The sequence below is a fragment of the Mirounga leonina genome, unplaced genomic scaffold (assembly GCF_011800145.1).
Source record: "Mirounga leonina isolate KUSES-001 unplaced genomic scaffold, KU_Mleo_1.0 Mir_129, whole genome shotgun sequence".
NCBI classification, from domain to species: Eukaryota; Metazoa; Chordata; class Mammalia; order Carnivora; family Phocidae; genus Mirounga; species Mirounga leonina.
Window position 1 is genome coordinate 77,162,958 of NW_023270323.1, and position 16,108 is coordinate 77,179,065.

General features: G+C 52.4%; 3 protein-coding genes and 1 pseudogene across 3 annotated transcripts; 3 read left to right on the forward strand and 1 right to left on the reverse strand.

Moving 5' to 3' along the window:
• Nucleotides 1-263: 263 nt before the first annotated feature.
• S100P (S100 calcium binding protein P) lies at nucleotides 264-2,921 on the forward strand. Its single transcript, XM_035005337.1, has 2 exons — nucleotides 264-568; nucleotides 2,646-2,921. Exons 1-2 carry the CDS (start codon nucleotides 431-433, stop codon nucleotides 2,793-2,795), a joined length of 288 nt encoding a protein of 95 aa, XP_034861228.1. The 5' UTR covers nucleotides 264-430; the 3' UTR covers nucleotides 2,796-2,921.
• A 6,208-nt stretch (nucleotides 2,922-9,129) lies between these two features.
• LOC118010297 (MORF4 family-associated protein 1-like) lies at nucleotides 9,130-9,647 on the reverse strand. Its single transcript, XM_035004445.1, has one exon. The coding sequence runs from the start codon at nucleotides 9,504-9,506 to the stop codon at nucleotides 9,147-9,149; it is 360 nt and encodes a 119-aa protein (XP_034860336.1). The 5' UTR covers nucleotides 9,507-9,647; the 3' UTR covers nucleotides 9,130-9,146.
• Nucleotides 9,648-11,725: 2,078 nt separating this feature from the next.
• Nucleotides 11,726-12,729, forward strand: LOC118010298 (annotated as a pseudogene).
• A 1,475-nt stretch (nucleotides 12,730-14,204) lies between these two features.
• On the forward strand, nucleotides 14,205-15,529 carry BLOC1S4 (biogenesis of lysosomal organelles complex 1 subunit 4). The gene has a single exon (XM_035005338.1). The coding sequence runs from the start codon at nucleotides 14,242-14,244 to the stop codon at nucleotides 14,902-14,904; it is 663 nt and encodes a 220-aa protein (XP_034861229.1). The 5' UTR covers nucleotides 14,205-14,241; the 3' UTR covers nucleotides 14,905-15,529.
• Nucleotides 15,530-16,108: the final 579 nt, after the last annotated feature.

Below are 16,108 nucleotides of genomic sequence, written 5' to 3' on the forward strand. Positions count from 1 at the left end.
ACCGCGCTCAGCCCGACATCCCCTCCAGCGGCCTTCCTCCTGCTGGCCCGCCAGATGTGGCCGGAAGGGCCGGTCCCCCCATTCCTTACTCGCTCCACGAAGTACCCCACACGCCCCACCTGCCCCCTGGCCCTTGTGTCAGTAGGTCAGGGATGAATGACCCCGGGACACACGGAAGCACAGGGAAATGGGGGTGCACGGGGCGGGGGGCTGGGGGAAGGCTTCAGACAGGAAGTCCCGCCAGCGCATTTCTCGGGAACTGAGCCACACACGACGGGGAGGGGCAAGGCTTGCTTGGAGGCCCGGCCCTGTCCGTCCCACCCTCTGTGTCCGTAAGAGCCTGGGCCTTATAAAGCGCCCAGAAGCCTGCCCGGGACGTTCCCTCGGCCACGCCAGCTCCCAGGAGGAAGGTGGGTCCGCGTCCAGCACCATGACCGAACTGGAGACAGCCATGGGCATGATTATTAACGTCTTCGCCCGCTACGCGGGTGTGGAGGGCAGCAAGCGCAGCCTGACCAAGGGGGAGCTGAAGGTGCTCATGGAGAAGGAGCTCCCGGGCTTCCTGCAGGTGAGGACGCAGGGCCTGGGGCGGGGGGGGGGGGGGGGGGGAGTGTACAAACCTGAACCTGAGCACTGGAGATGAGGGAATCCAGGGCCAACTGTGAGGCTGCATTTGCTGGCCCCTCACAGCTGCACCCCTCCGAGGCTGCTGGCCACAAACACCCTGGCTGTCCCGACTGCTTGGCCACGTCCTCCCAGCATTCCTCCCGGCATTCGCAGGCCTGGTGTTAGTGGGGCTGACAGGGGTGCAGATGGGAGGAGGTCCCACCTTGGCACTTTTCTGCCCCAGCCTCGTGGCCTGGATGTGCCCAAGGGAGGCCTCCTCAGGAACCTCAAAACAGAGGGCCCCCCTCCTCTGCCTCCCCTCTTCCTGGTCCCCTCCCCGTCCTCCTTTCCCCACTATGCTCCTCTCTGTTCTTCACCCTCCAGCTGCCTCTGGTGTCCCCTCCTCCCCTTCCCCCTCCCTCCCTCTTCCCCCTTCCTCCTCCTCCTCCCTCTTCCCCTTTCCTCCTCCCCCTCCCTCCCCTGTCCCTCTCTCCCTCCATTTTCACTCCGCCCCTCCCCTTCCTCCCCTCTTCCCCCTCCCTTCCACTCTTCCCTTTCCTCCCCTTCTCTTCCTCCCTCCCTCTTCTCTCCCCCTCCTTCCCTCCCTTTCTCCCTCCTCTCCTCCCTCCCTCTCTCCCGTTTTCTCTCTGCTTCGTCTTCCTCCTCTCTCCCTCTTCTCTCCCCCTCCCTCCCCTTCCCCCCTCTTCTCCCTTTACCCTCCCTCTCTCCCCCTTTCTCCCTCCCCTCCTCTTCCTTTCCCTTTCCTTAATACTGTCCTTCTCTTCCTCTCTGCTCTTCAGCTCCAGCTCCCCTTCTTTCCCACTCCTCCCCTCCCCCTCCTGCCTCCCCCCTGGCGCCACCAAACCCCACCTACCTGCCCTCTAATGGGTCTACCCTGAGCTGATTCTTGAAAATGAAGCCTAAAATTTCAGTCTTCAATTCAAACACACTGAGCACTTTAGTATGTAAAGGCAGTGAGCATATAAATCTTTAAATGAAGTTCATTTGTTTTTGTCTTTTATAAATGTGTTTGTGGTAGAAGATGTAAAAATACAGAAATGTGGAGGCAAGAAATCCCCCCCATCATACTCTCCCTCTTCCTTTCAGCCTTTTCCCCAGCCAAAAGCTCAACGCTGATGTGCATGAAATTCTAAATACGCAGTTTACTTTCTTTTTGAACTTAATATCACAGCAAACAGTCTCAAACTCCAATGCTCACTGAACGCCCCTGACCAGTGGGGAGCTGGGCGTGGGTGCAGATGTTCTGACAAGCAGCCAAGTTTGAGTCTAACGCAGGGGGATTTTGAGCCCAAGGTTAGGGGCTGCCAGAGGGGGCAGAGGCAGATGGTCTGGGGAACACAATTTGAGAACCGGTGGCTAAGCCTGGGATCCTCACCGAGGCACTTGGTAAAACGGGGCTCGGGGCCACAGTCCGCCAGGCCTCCAGCTGACGTGGAAGCCCAGCACCTGGTGCAGTGGGAGCTGCGGTCCTGGGGGGCTGTTGGCTACAAACCTCGAGCCCCAGGGTGGGCGGCTGCGGGGTACTGGGCCGCTGCGGGGTACTGGGCCGCAGGGACACCCCCGCACAGGGTGGTGCGAGGTGAGGCCCTGGCCGCCGCCAAGGCATGGGGGCGGCTCCCGCAGACGGCCTCGGCACCCCTGCCCAGGCCACAGCCAGGCCGCAGCCCCGGATTTCCCCTTTCCTCACTTCAGGGATCAGAGCTCACAGCCGAGGGGAGGGGAGGGGAGGGGTGTGCAGTGCATGGGCCAGATGCGATCTCCTGGGGGGACCCCGCCAAGCTGGCGGCGAGTCCTGAGGGTGGTCCCCCTTCTAAAGCATCTTAAACAGTCCAAAGACACCCCCTTCCAAACTTGCCAGTGGGACACGCTGCCTCCTGAGCTGCACCACTCAATTCCGATTCGCCCTAAACCCAACTGTGGGTCCGGGGGGGCTCACAACTTCCCGGGGCCCGGTGACCTTCCCTGCCCACCCCCTCCGCCCACCTGCAGCAGTGCTAACCCCGCGCCTCTGTCTCCAGACTAAAAGGGACAGGGACGCCGTGGACAAACTGCTGAAGGACCTGGACGCCAACGGCGACGCCGAGGTGGACTTCAACGAGTTCATCGTGTTTGTGGCCATGCTCACGGCCGCCTGCCACAAGTTCTTTGAGCAGACGGGGCTCCCCTGATGCCCTGCAAACCCAGAGTGGAGGGGGGCGGGGGGGCAGCCCCTGGCTTCCAGAATCCTGTGCGCCACCGCCTCCTGCCCAGCCTGTGGCCGCCCCTGTGATCAGTAAAATGCTTGTGAAATGCTCCCAGTCTGGTGGACATGGATTATTTCCTGACCCCTCAGCGCCGCCACCTCCAACACAATGAGTCCCCTGATTCCTCACTTCCTGCTCCTGCCCGGTGGGGAGCCGGAGAGGGAAAGGACACAGTCAGTGGGTAGGACAGGCCACCTGCTGACTGCCCTTTGTGCCCCAGGCCGGCGGAGGCCAGGTCCCAGCTTCTGGGGTGGCTCGGCACCGAGGGAGCGCCACCCTGCCCTGGACCCACGGAGGCCCGCAGGCCGCGCGTCCCTCCGCCCAGCCGTCAGAGCTCTACTCTCACCCAGAGCTCTACTCTCACCGGGGAGTGTGCTTGTTCCCCTCTCTCTGCCCCTCCCCCACACTGTGCTCACTCTTTTTTACAGACTTTATTTGTCAGAGAGAGAGCACAAGCAGGGGGAGTGGCAGGCAGAGGGAGAAGCAGGCTCCCCACTGAGCAAGGAGCCCGATGTGGGACCTGATCTCAGGACCCTGGGACCATGACCTCAGCTGAAAGGCAGACTTAACCTGACTGAGCCACCCAGGCGTCCCAACTAAACGAAATTTTCTTTTCGAAATGGTTCTCAGCAGGGACCTGACATAGCCCAGTCCACTGCTGTGAAGGACCAGGGCTGGCAGGAAGCCACAAAGGGAGGCCAGTTAGGACAGCATTGCACTAGTGGGCTAGGGCAGTGGGAGGGGACAGATGAATCCAAGGCACATTCCGGTCGTTCTACCTTCTGAAGCACGGTGACAGGAAGGAGAAGGAAGGGGTTGCTGAGAAGGAGGGAGGAATCAAGAAGGCCGTCAAAGTTTCTGGCTCAGAAACTTCAGTTTGAGTTGTCTGCACTGGTAAGCAGACACAATCAAATTTTTTTTAAGACTTACTTATTTTTGAGAGAGAGGGAAAGGGAGAGAATCTCAAGCAGAGCCTGACACAGGGCTCAGTCTCATGACCCTGAGATCATGACCCGAGCTGAGACCAAGTGTCAGACGCTTAACCAACCAAGCCACCCAGGCGCCTCATAATCAAATTTAATTTACATACTGAATTGATACTAATTCATTCAATGAGTATTAAGCACCAACCATGTGGCAGCCAAGCATTCATCTTTGCGCTGGGAATTTAGCGGTAAACAAAATCCCTGCCCTCAAGGGGCTGACATTCCACGTGGAGAGGCCAGACTATACACAGATTAATAATCACATGTCAGGTAGTGCAAGAAAAATAAAAGGGCAGACAGAGTCGCAGGGATGGCAGTGCTGTTTTAAAGAGAGAGCATAAGGCACCATGGAAGCAGACACTCAGAAAGTGGCCTAGTGAGCTCTGTGGATATCGGATACTCACCTGCTTTCAGAAGAAACAAAAGTATTGTTTTGTATTGTATTGCAACAAAACAGGAGTGAAGACTCGGGCCTCACAAGCCAGCTGACCCAAGTGGCCACTGAAGAATTTCCCAAGCCTTCCGGAAGAGAGCACAGAATTTCAGATTTCACAGCAAGGGAAGTTTGGGCACCACGGGCTCATCTATGAAAAATGATTTCAGAGCTGCTGACAGAAGGCAATTCAAATTTTCTAGCTGACTTGGAAGTTGGTTCAATTCCACAGATACATAATCCAAGTAGGAGAAAAATTTATAAGTTAAAATAGGAAATCCACACAAAGCCCCGCATGCCTCTCCATTACACTACATCACAAGCATGAGTGAAGACCATCCCCTTGTCACCACAGTGCTCTGCATTAGAACCAAGGGTCCAAAACGATTCAGAAGAATTAAGGCTCTGACCGTGAAGGAGGCTTAGCATCAAGCCCTGGGATAATGATGAGATGAAATTCACCCTAATGGAGGAATATAATCTATGGTCAGTTAATCAAGGGGAAAACCTATGCATACACTGTAGATATCTACACACACACACACACACACACAGCAAGTTTTTCCCTCCCAACACATCTGTTTTTAAATCAGTGAATCAACTTATAACTAAGTTTCCTGAATCAAGGTCCATAATATCTCAAAGAGGGGGTGCTCCTTCAGCCAGCTGCTTAAGAGAACATGGAGTAACTAACCTGCAATGTACATCAACAGGAATGAGAAACCTTGTAGGCTGTAAGCCACAAAGACTTTGGGTGAACTGTTAGCACAGTTTAACTTAGTTGGGTTGACTGACACAGAGAGAAACCTAGTCTTGACACTAGGAAAGCCTAGTGGGTCCCCCTACTCCCCCGCTCGAGGTCAGGCCCTCAACTCCCATCTGCATCAGCCCCCATATTCTTGCCTTCACCCAAGCTCCCACCAACACACAGACCGCAAGCAGTGTAAGCCTCCCACGCTACAGATGTGAGCACGGACGCTCCCCTGCTCCTGGGTCTCAAGGGCTCCCAGCACTACTTCTGTTCCTACTAAGACCTCAGAAGGGCAGGAGCATGGACAAGGATTCCACAGACAGAAACAGCCTCTGTAAAGGACTTTCTTTGTGCCCAGGTACTTTATGATAAAAGTACACATTCATCCAAGACGTGTATCTCGGCTTGTCATCATGAACATGTGTCTGCTCTGATAAGATCACATTTAGCAACTCTGGAAACTGCACCCTGCCTGTCCTATGGCTTTGAGCATCCATTACATAGGCTGATGCAGATGCATTAACTCCCTGATGAAGCCTCTCTCCTCTGCTTGCCCCTCCCACCTGGCTCCCACAGTGCCCCCCATAGTATCCCCAGGGCTGCAGCTCACGTGGTTCCCTGAGCTTCTGGCGCTCCCCTGGTTTCTACTCTCAGAGGTTGTACTCCATGTTCAAGGGCAAGTCATTTGCTCTGAAGAGCTTCCCAGCCCCCTCCATGAGTGCTGAGTCTCAAGCACACTGCAGTGCGATTACTGGTCCCAGCTCTTCCCAACCCAGGCCCCTCCTTCACATTCCTCGGATGGGACAGAAAGCATGTTATGCTCCCACCGATTGAGAGACTAAACAACTTTTCAGCATGCCGATGGCCTGAAGTTCATCTCTGTTAAGAGCTGAGTGTTCTGTCATCCTATCCCCACAGCACCTGACATAAGCAATTCTGCTCCCAGTTCTAGGCTCACAGAGAACCCCAAACTTCAAGCAACTCAGTCCCGCTTGCTGATGGCAGTGCTGAAAGAAGAGTGTCCATTTCAAAAGAAATTTATTAACACACACAGGGATGGGGCGCCTGGGTGGTTCAGTTGTTAAGCCTTCGGCTCAGGTCATGATCCCAGGGTCCTCGGATCGAGCCCCACATCAGGCTCCCTGCTTGGCAGGAAGCCTGCTTCTCCCTCTCCCACTCCCCCTGCTTGTGTTCCCTCTCTTGCTGTGTCTCTCTGTCAAATAAATAAAATCTTAAAAACACACACACACACACACACATAGGGACTCTAGTCATCTGAACAACATCTTTATTTGAAAAAAGGTTTTCTATAGATCTTTGTTTTTCAAGGTAAATGAACACTTATTCATCACATGTCTGACTTTGACCTCAAATCCCAGTCAGGTCTACGCTGATAGACTAGAAAGGACTTTATGGGCCCTGATGATGCCTTTTCCTTTCTTCAGCGTCCCCAGGCTCCTCGTAGATTGTCTCTTTGATGCGATCCTTTGAAACCCCTGTAATGTGTGAGGGCATTCCGACACCAAAGCATACTCCATCATCCCCTATCCAAACTTCTTTGTCATTTGGGGCCAGCAAGGTTGTCTCAATAAACTCACTGGACAGGTGACACCACATACACCAGACACTATGCCACAAGACACAGGTCTCCTCCTGCGTCTCACAGGAATCAAAGTTCCAGAATATACACCTAACCATCTTCCATCTCCAAGTGCCTTCTAGTTCTTCCCAGTGCTCCCCAAAGCAGTCTCACCCCTATACCAGTCACCAGCTTCACCCAAGCAGTGCCTTCCATGCATCTCCACAGACAGAAGATTCTGGCCCCAAGTCTACACACGTTCTGAAAGTCCAGAGAACAATCAGGTCACACGGGTAACAGCAAAACACAAGGCCACACGCCAACATTCCAAACACAGCAAAGTAACAACAATAAACATGAGCGCTGAAACAACTCTTCATTAAGCCCCATTTCCCTTATGAGAGTATTTCTTATACAACAGTTATTTCTCAGGAACCAAATACACTGGACAATCTAAACCCATATCAAGGTCACCAGCTGAAGCCAGCACCCATCTTGTTAATTCAGATGAAAGGACAAACACTAAGGGCGCCTGGGTGGCTCAGTCGTTAAGCGTCTGCCTTCGGCTCAGGTCATGATCCCAGGGTCCTGGGATCGAGCCCCGCATCGGGCTCCCTGCTCTGCGGGAAGCCTGCTTCTCCCTCTCCCACTCCCCTTGCTTGTGTTCCTGCTCTCGCTCTCTGTCAAATAAATAAATAAAATCTATAAAAAAAAGAAAGGACAAACACTAGAGGTCTTATCACCCCCAGGCACAGCTGGACTGGCCAGGAAACACGCAGACCCAGACCCAAGAGCCGGGAATGCTTGCGGATCATTCAAAGGAACATGAAGGATGCAATCCCACTCGTTTACGCACAGAGAAGTAGCTCCTTTAGGCACGTACAAGCAGCTGATCAACACTATCCTAACAACAGGATCACCAGATGTACCTAATGAAATCTCCACCATAAGAAATAAAGACATTTTGGGGACGCCCGGGTGGCTCAGTCAGTTAAGTATCTGCCTTCGGCTCAGGTCATGATCCCAGAGTCCTGGGATCGAGCCCCACATCAGCCCCGCATCAGGCTCCTTGTACAGCGGGGAGCCTGCTTCTCCCTCTGCCTGCGGGTCCCCCTGCTTGTGTTTGTGTGCTCTCGTGCCTACGCGCTCTCTCTCTGACAAATAAATAAAATCTTAAAAAAAAAAAAAGACATTTTTCAGATTCCAAATCTCTTAAGTTCGAAAAGACAGACCTCCATGGGACCAGAATAACTAAGTAACATCTATGAACACAACTCCAGCTCCATCAAGGGCGTCCAGCTTCTGAGGAGACCCCTGCCCCAAATTTTGCCCTTAAAAACTCTCACCTGAAAGCCCTTGGGCAGTTTGGGACTTGGAGCATTAGCTCCCCATTCTCCTGAGTGGTGCCACACCAAGAACCGCCTACCTTTCTTCACTGCAAAACCTCCATGTCAGTCTTTTACTGGCTTGCTGTGGTGTGCATCCGAGGGACAAATTCTCGTTTGGCTCGTTTATACAACCACTGACCCTAAGGGAGGCTGTTACATGCGGATAAAAAACATACAAAAACAGAATAAACAAGCTATTTCAGCTTTCTCGAGGTGTCAGCCCAGGTGACCAGAGTCCATCAGCTGTGAACCTAAGGCACAACTGGAAGAAATTTACCATCAAGACACTGAGTCTCAGATTTCTGCATCCTGGTATTTAAAAAAAAGAATTAACCATCCACAAGAATGCCACTTCTTGGGTTACCTGGGTGGCTCAGTCTTTAAGCCTCTGCCTTCCGCACACGATCCCAGGATGCTGGGATCGAACCCCGCATCGGGCTCCCTGCTCGGCGGGAAGCCTGCTTCTCCCTCTCCCACTCCCCCTGCTTGTGTTCCCTCTCTCGCTGTGTTTCTCTCTGTCAAATAAATAAATAAAAATCTTTTTAAAAAAATAAATTAATTAAAAAAAAAAAGAATGCCACTTTTTCAGAGTCCTCTGACACATCTGCCTTCTAGAAGAACCTGGATATTTCTAGTCAAGGCCTACAGCTTCACACTTCTCTGTTTCTTTCCCTGTGTTCTCACCCTCCCCTATTTTGCTTTATGGCTAAGTTTCCTTTGGTCCCCCCGCCACCACCCTCCTTAGTGCCTCGGCGGCTCTACTTCCAGCAACTGTCCCTTTGCAGGTGAATTTTCAGTTTCACAAAGACAAACCCGAGTTATTCTCATTTTTCTCTAATTACCGGCGGGGGCGGGAGGAACCACAAAAATCAGTATCTACTATCACCTAGCCAAGCTAGCACGCACTCACTTTCCTCTCAACCTCAGCTCTGCTCCCATTGCCCCATTTCTGACGCAGGGAGACCGAGGCTTCAGCTTCACTCCTACAACAGGACGACCACCCAGGAAGCGACTGTAATCGGCGATGGCAAGCCCCCGGCCCCGCCCCGGCCCCGCCCCGGCCCCGCCCCGGCCCCGCCCCGGCCCCGGCCCCGCCCCGGCCCCGCCCCGGCCCCGCCCGCCTTACCGCCCGCGCTCCCTCAGGACGACTCGCTTCTCTCTATCCGCCGCACCAGCTCCACCAACATCTCTGCCATCTTCGCGATCTCCTTGGCCTTCTCCTCGGCCTTCTCGCACCTCTTGGCCGCCCTGCCCTCCAGCCCACCGCCGGGGTTCTGCAGGTGGTTCAGGGCGCTCTCCTCCGAGGCCTCCACCTGCGTCTTGATCTGGATGAGCATATTGTCCATCTCCCAGAGCTTGCTCCTGTCCCGCAGGTGGGCTCTCCCGTGCTCCCGGGTGAGGGCCGCGATGTCCTCCCGCATCTCGCTGATGACTGGCAGCAGGAACTGCTCGAAATCCTCCCCGGGCTCCGCCAGCTCGACGATGTCCCAGGGCTGCATCTGTCCCGCCCCTCCTTCATGCCCGCACCCCTGGGACGGCCAAACCGTTACTGCGGGCGTCCGCGCATCAGCAGTGCTCCCGAATTATCCCTCAATGTCCCTCCTTCTACGCCGTCCGTTTCAGAACCGCTACGGAAAGCAACGCCTTGAACCCACACCGCGGCCGGGCCAACAAGCGATACGCGCAGCCATCACCAGCGGTGGGCGTGTTTGCGGCACTTTCACGACGTGGCCCGGCCCCCTTACGGCCATGCCTGGGGCCGGCCTGGTGGCGGGTGCGCGCACGCAGACGGGACTCTGTCCCGGGCGCGCGCACGCCCCCCCTTCCAGCTTCCCGCCCCCTGCCCCGCCCCCTTCTCTAATCAGCCTTTGGGAGCGCTTTGGGAGCACCTTGCGTACCTCCTCCGCGAGGGCATCCCCGACTTTTACTTTTTCTTTATTTTTTTTTAAGTGAAAGCAATTTTCCCTCCCCAGTATTTGAATAAGACAGGCTGATGTTTACAGCACTTCCTATCCAGGCACGCACTGCTCTAAGTGCTTAGATTAATTCATTTAACCTCAGAGCAAACCTGTTAGATGAAAAACTGGCTAAAACCCGTACTTATGGTCAGAATTTGAACCTGAGCCATCTGGGTCTGCAGTCGCTGCTCTTAACTAGAGCACATGCTCCCTCTTCTGGGACAGGGCCCTTAAGTCAAAAACCCGGGATCCTAACTGGCCTTTTCTCTGTACTCCCCACCCCTCGCTCCCAGATTTTTGTCCTGGGGGTATTTTTCTCCCGCTGCCGGATTGTTCCGGTCAGTAGGTTTTTGGTCTCTCTTCGAGGTAGGGGAGCTGAAGGTACTCCATTTTAGAAAGGCCCTGTCTCTCTTGTTTCTCTACTAGAGCACACTTACTCATGTTCTATATTTTGCATCTGAATAAACCAAAGAAGCTATGTTCCCACTTCAAAGGGAAACAAGAAAGTTAGTCTCTCTGAATTTTTGTCCTAGGCCCCCAAACACCTGATAACATCTAAAAAGAGCCCGATCCCAGACGTGTTTCCAGGACGTTAGCTTTGAACAAACTTAAGGTGACGCTGTCATCAGTAACCCTACCTTCAGTGACTTATAGAATCACACCTATCATTCACCTGCCACTCACCGTTGAGCGGACCCTACTCTGGATTCCTGAAGGAACACATACCCTACATCCCTTTCCAATATAAACCGCTAGCCCCAAGCAAGGAAGAGACTCATTCTCCTTTCCTTTCTGAGTCTCCCAGACACTCAGTCTGCTAAACTCTGTCACTCACACTATTCAATAAACTCTTTTTACTTTCTCTGGCTTGCGTTTGATTTCTGTCCTGTGCAGAGTTGGTCCTACAGGGCCCCCCTCAGGGTCCTCAGACCCAACCTGCCTGCATCATCTTCACCAGACTATAAGCAACCCAAGATAAAGGGCCACTTCTGACTTGGCTCTGTCCTTAGCCTTTCCTGACAACCTGGACACAAGTAGGGCCTTAGGAAATGTTTTAGAGAGAAGGCCTCCTTTCCTAAAATATAAGTGCTTCTGCCTACTAGAGGCTCCTTGAGGACGGGTTCTGGTCTCGGTCCTTAGCACCTACAGGACCTGCAAAACAGCAGGGGCCCAGTAAAATGCTGCCTTAATATTCATTTAACAAAAAATGTTTGAACACTGGGTGGATGGAGTCTCTCCAGTCTTGTTCAGCCAGTGTCCCACTAGCCCGTGTCCCCACCAGTGTCCCACTTTGGAGGGATACTGCTTGCAACAGTGCCACAGATTAGAGCTCTAGTATTCCAGTCTCGTAAGTAAAAACCAGTGATCCCAGGCTGCATATCCGTCAATGGGACAATGCATAAGTGAGATGATGTGCAGGAAAGTGTTTTGCAAATACCAAAGCACCAGCAGATGTAAGTGGTGATAGTGTTATAATTATTATGACAGTGAACAGAGGTTATTTGATGTCAAAGCTTTTAGAGTCAGAAACATCCTGCATTGGGTCCTCCTAGTCCCTCCAATTTCTTGCTCTGTGACCTTGGACAAGTTGGTTAACCTGAACACATATCTCTGAGTGTCAATTTCCACCTGTTGCTCTAGGCTGCGCATTGGACATATGATCCCTAATGATCATCTCATGATCTTTATAGTCCATAATAATTATATGATATGGTTTGCCCAAGATTTTATATCTTGCTCTTTTCATGCCTAGCGCAGCCATGGCTCGTGGTCCCAGGAGCATCTGAAGCATGTAGTATTGGATGCTGGATAAACTTACTGGTGTGTTCGCTCCTCACCCATCTACTGGTCCCCATAAGCTGAGAGAATGTCTGCCTCTTAATCATTTTCCTAAGGAACAGACTTAAGTATGTCCTAACAGGAGATGAAGTAAATAAGATCTGTATGTAGCATTTTATTAAGATTGATGGTAACAGGGGAGCCTGGGTGGCTCAGTCGTTAAGCGTCTGCCTTTGGCTCAGGTCATGATCCCAGGGTCCTGGGATCCAGCCGTGCATCAGGCTCCCTGCTCCGCGGGAAGCCTGCTTCTCCCTCTCCCACTCCCCCTACTTGTGTTCCCTCTCTCTCTGTCTCTCTCTGTGTCAAATAAAGAAAGAAAGAAAATCTTTAAAAAAAAAAAAAAAAAAGATTGGTGGCAAGGTCCAAACTGATATAACCTACCCTGCTGGTTTTATGGATGTCATCACCATTGACAAGACTGAGGAGAATTTCTGTCTGATCTATGACACCAAGGGTCGCTTTGCTGTTCATTGGATTACACCTGAGGCCAAGTATAAGTTGTGCAAAGTGAGAAAGATCTTTGTGGGGACAAAAGGAATCCCCATTTGGTGACTCAAGATGTTCGCACCATCTGCTATCCTGATCCCCTCATTAAGGTGAATAACACCATTCAGATTGATTTGGAGACTGGGGAGATCACTGATTTCATCAAGTTTGACACTAGCAATCTGTGTATGGTGACCAGAGGTGCTAACCTGGGAAGAATTGGTGTGATCACCAACAGAGAAAGAGACACCCTGGTTCTTTTGATGTCGTTCATGTGAAAGATGCCAATGGCAACAGCTTTGCCACCCAACTCTCCAACATTTTTGTTACTGGCAAAGGCAACAAACCATGGATTTCTCCTCCCCGTGGAAAGGGTATCCACCTCACCATTGCTGAAGAGAGGGACAAGAGACTGGCGGGCAAACAGAGCAGGGGGTAAAATGGTCCCTAGGTGACGTGATTGAAAGTCTTTATAGTTAAAGATCATACAGCACAAAAAAATTTTTAAAAAATATTTTATATCTCGTGTCCTGAGTGTCCCCTTTCACTCTCCAAACCTTCCTGGTTTGATGAATTGGACTTTATTAAAGGAAGATATATGACAAAGAACTCATATTCAAACTGTATTGAGAACTTCTATAGATCAATAAGGAAAAGACAAATAACTCAATTTAAAAATGGGCAAGACTTGAGCCAGCCAGGGAATATCCACGTGGCCAAAAAGTATATAAAAAGGTGCTAAAGTTCAAGATTCAACAGGGGAACGCCAACTAAAACCACACAGATAGGGGTGCCTGGGTGGCTCAGTCGTTAAGCGCCTGCCTTCGGCTCAGGTCATGATCCCAGCGTCCTGGGATCCAGCCCCGCATCGGGCTCCCTGCTCGGCGGGAAGCCTGCTTCTCCCTCTTTCTTTCTTTTTTTTTTTTTTGATATTTTTTTTTATTCTTATGTTAATCCCCATACATTACATCATTAGTTCTAGATGAAGTGTTCCATGATTCATTGTTTGTACATAACACCCAGTGCTCCATGCAGAACGTGCCCTCCTCAATACCCACCACCAGGCTAACCCATCCTCCCACCCCTGCTTCTCCCTCTTTCATTCCCCCTGCTTGTGTTCCTCTCTCACTGTGTCTCTCTCTGTCAAATAAATAAATAAAATCTTTAAAAATAAATAAATAAATAAATAAAAATAATAATAAAAAAAACCCCACACAGATAGCACTCAATATACATCCACAAGAATGGCTAAAAATGAAAATTTTGACAATACCAAGTGTTGGGGAAAGTGTGGAAAGAAGCTGAGAACGTTCCAAGTCATCAAGAATAGCAAGGTTTCGGGGACCTTCTTTTTGTTTATTTCTCTTCTCTTTCATTTCAATATAAGTAGCAAGAAGAAACTAGGGACGGTGGGAAGCTCTTCATGGGTCCTTGACATGTTCTATGTCTTTTTTTTTTTTTTAAAGACTTTATTTATTTGACAGAGAGAGACGCAGCGAGAGAGGGAACACAAGCAGGGGGAGTGGGAGAGGGAGAAGCAGGCTTCCCGAAGAGCAGGGAGCCCGATGTGGGGCTCGATCCCAGGACCCCGGGATCATGACCTGAGCCGAAGGCAGAGCTTAGCGACTGAGCCACCCAGGCGCCCCGACATGTTCTATATCTTGATCTGGATGGAGGTTACATGATTGTGTGAACACGCAAAAGATACACTGAGGACGCACGCATCTCACCGTAGTTCCGTTACACCTCCACATTTCAAAAAGGGTGCTGAGTGTGAGCACGTGCGCGCGCACGAGCGTCCGGGGGCGGAAAACAGAGATTGGCGCGCGCGCGCGTGCGTGAGCGCGCGGAGGCCGGAGGCCGGGCGTGCGCGCGCGCGCGTGCGTGCGGAGGGGCCGGAAGCAGGACTGGGAAGCCGGAAGCGGGGCGGGCAGTCCGGCCGGAGCGGGTCATGGAGGGTCGCCCGGCGGGTCGTGGGCTGGCGCGCGAGGGGTCGGAGGGGGAGGAGGGGGAGGCCGAGCTCCAGGGAGCTGCCTGGAGCGGGGACAGCGGCAACGTGTCCCAGAGCCACAGCAGCGCGTCGGGGCCGTGGGAGGACGAGGGCTCAGAGCTGGGCGCGCCGGGCCGCGATCTGCCGCTGCTGCGCCGCGCCGCCGCGGGCTACGCCGCCTGCCTGCTGCCGGGAGCCGGGGCGCGGCCCGAGGTCGAGGCCCTGGACGCCAGCCTGGAGGACCTGCTCGCCAGAGTGGACGAGTTCGTGGGCCTGCTGGACATGCTGCGCGGCGACTCCTCCCACGTCGTCAGCGAGGGGGTGCCTCGCATTTACGCGAAGGCCGCCGAGATGCGGCAGGTCTACCGCAGGATCGACCGGCTCGAGGCCTTCGTGGGGATGATCGGCGCCCGCGTGGCCGGGATGGAGGAGCGGGTGGCCAGGGCGGAGGCCGAGCTGGGCGCTTTCCCCAGCGCCTTCCGGAAACTGCTGCACGCGATCAGCGTGCCGTCCTTCTTCAACAAGGCGCCCTCCGGCAGGCCGCCGCAGAGCGGCTTCGAGCCGCCCGTCCTGTTCCGGACCGAAGACCACTTCCCCTGCTGCGGCGAGCGGCCCCAGGTCTGAGTCCGCCGGCCGGCCCCGCGAGGGGACGCCGTCGGGATTACCCCGCGTGCTGCGTCTGCTGAAGTCCGCGGCAGACCTCCACGGTGTTGGCAGCATGGCGTCCTTACCTTTTGCACGCTCTCGTTTCACTGTTTGCAGGGCTTCACGTAAGGATGTGTGGTTTTCTGTGCCTTCCGACGCTAAACCGAGGGCCGCGTGGTCGGGGGCGTCGGGGAAGCCGAATGAATGAGTTTATCGTGCGCCGGTTTTTATAGGTTTTACGGCTCAACCAATAGTATTACCTTTTCCAGGTTTCTATGTTTTACACTCTTAAGAAGAACTGCTGAAATGTTCGCGTCTTGTTGTTGTTCGATCCTAATAGCGATTCCATTTTCGGTAGCTTTTAGGGTAGATAGGGTAGGTTATTTCAGGTTATATTAAACTTTGCACATCACGGGTTGTAAACCGAAGGAAATCATACAGTTTCTGAGAAGATGTATTGATTTGTTGCAACTAGTTCTGAAGTCGTATTTGAAAGTAGGCCCTCCGAATCTTAATTTGTCCACAGCAAACATGTCTATATGTGGTTGCTAACGTCTGGTGTATAATTTAAATATTAATAAAAATTTCAAATTTTATGGGAAAAGCTTTTGTTCTGGAAAGGATTTTACATATTTCTTTTTTCGTTTGTTTGAAAGTAGATATATTGCTCATAATTATAGGGATAAGGAAGAGTGGCTTGGGAGTGAGTACCTCCTTTAGAATGTGAAAAGGCTTAGCTACTATTTCACAGAATTTTATGTTTCTTTCCTCTCAAAGTGAATACTTAAATCACATCTGTGAATTACTGGTATTAGGATTTTGTTCCTTCATCCACAGCATGGAATCCTAAAGATGTTTTGCAGATACAATAGGCTTTGATCTTGATTTGGATCTTAATCTGTTTTATTAATTGGTCCTCCTAGACAGTAGACCTCAAGCACCCAGCTTAGGTTGCTTTTGTGTCATTTATCGTAGAACTTAGAGGCTGACGGAGTAGGCATATTCTCCCTTACCTGTATATCATGATAAATCTGATCTTGTAGGGATGCCTGGGTGGCTCAGTCGGTTAAGCATCTGCCTTCCGCTCAGGTCATGATCTCAGGGTCCTGGGATCGAGTCCCGGCTCAGGCTTCTTGCTCACCGAGGAGCTAGCCTCTCCCTCTACCTGCAGCGCGCGAGCTCA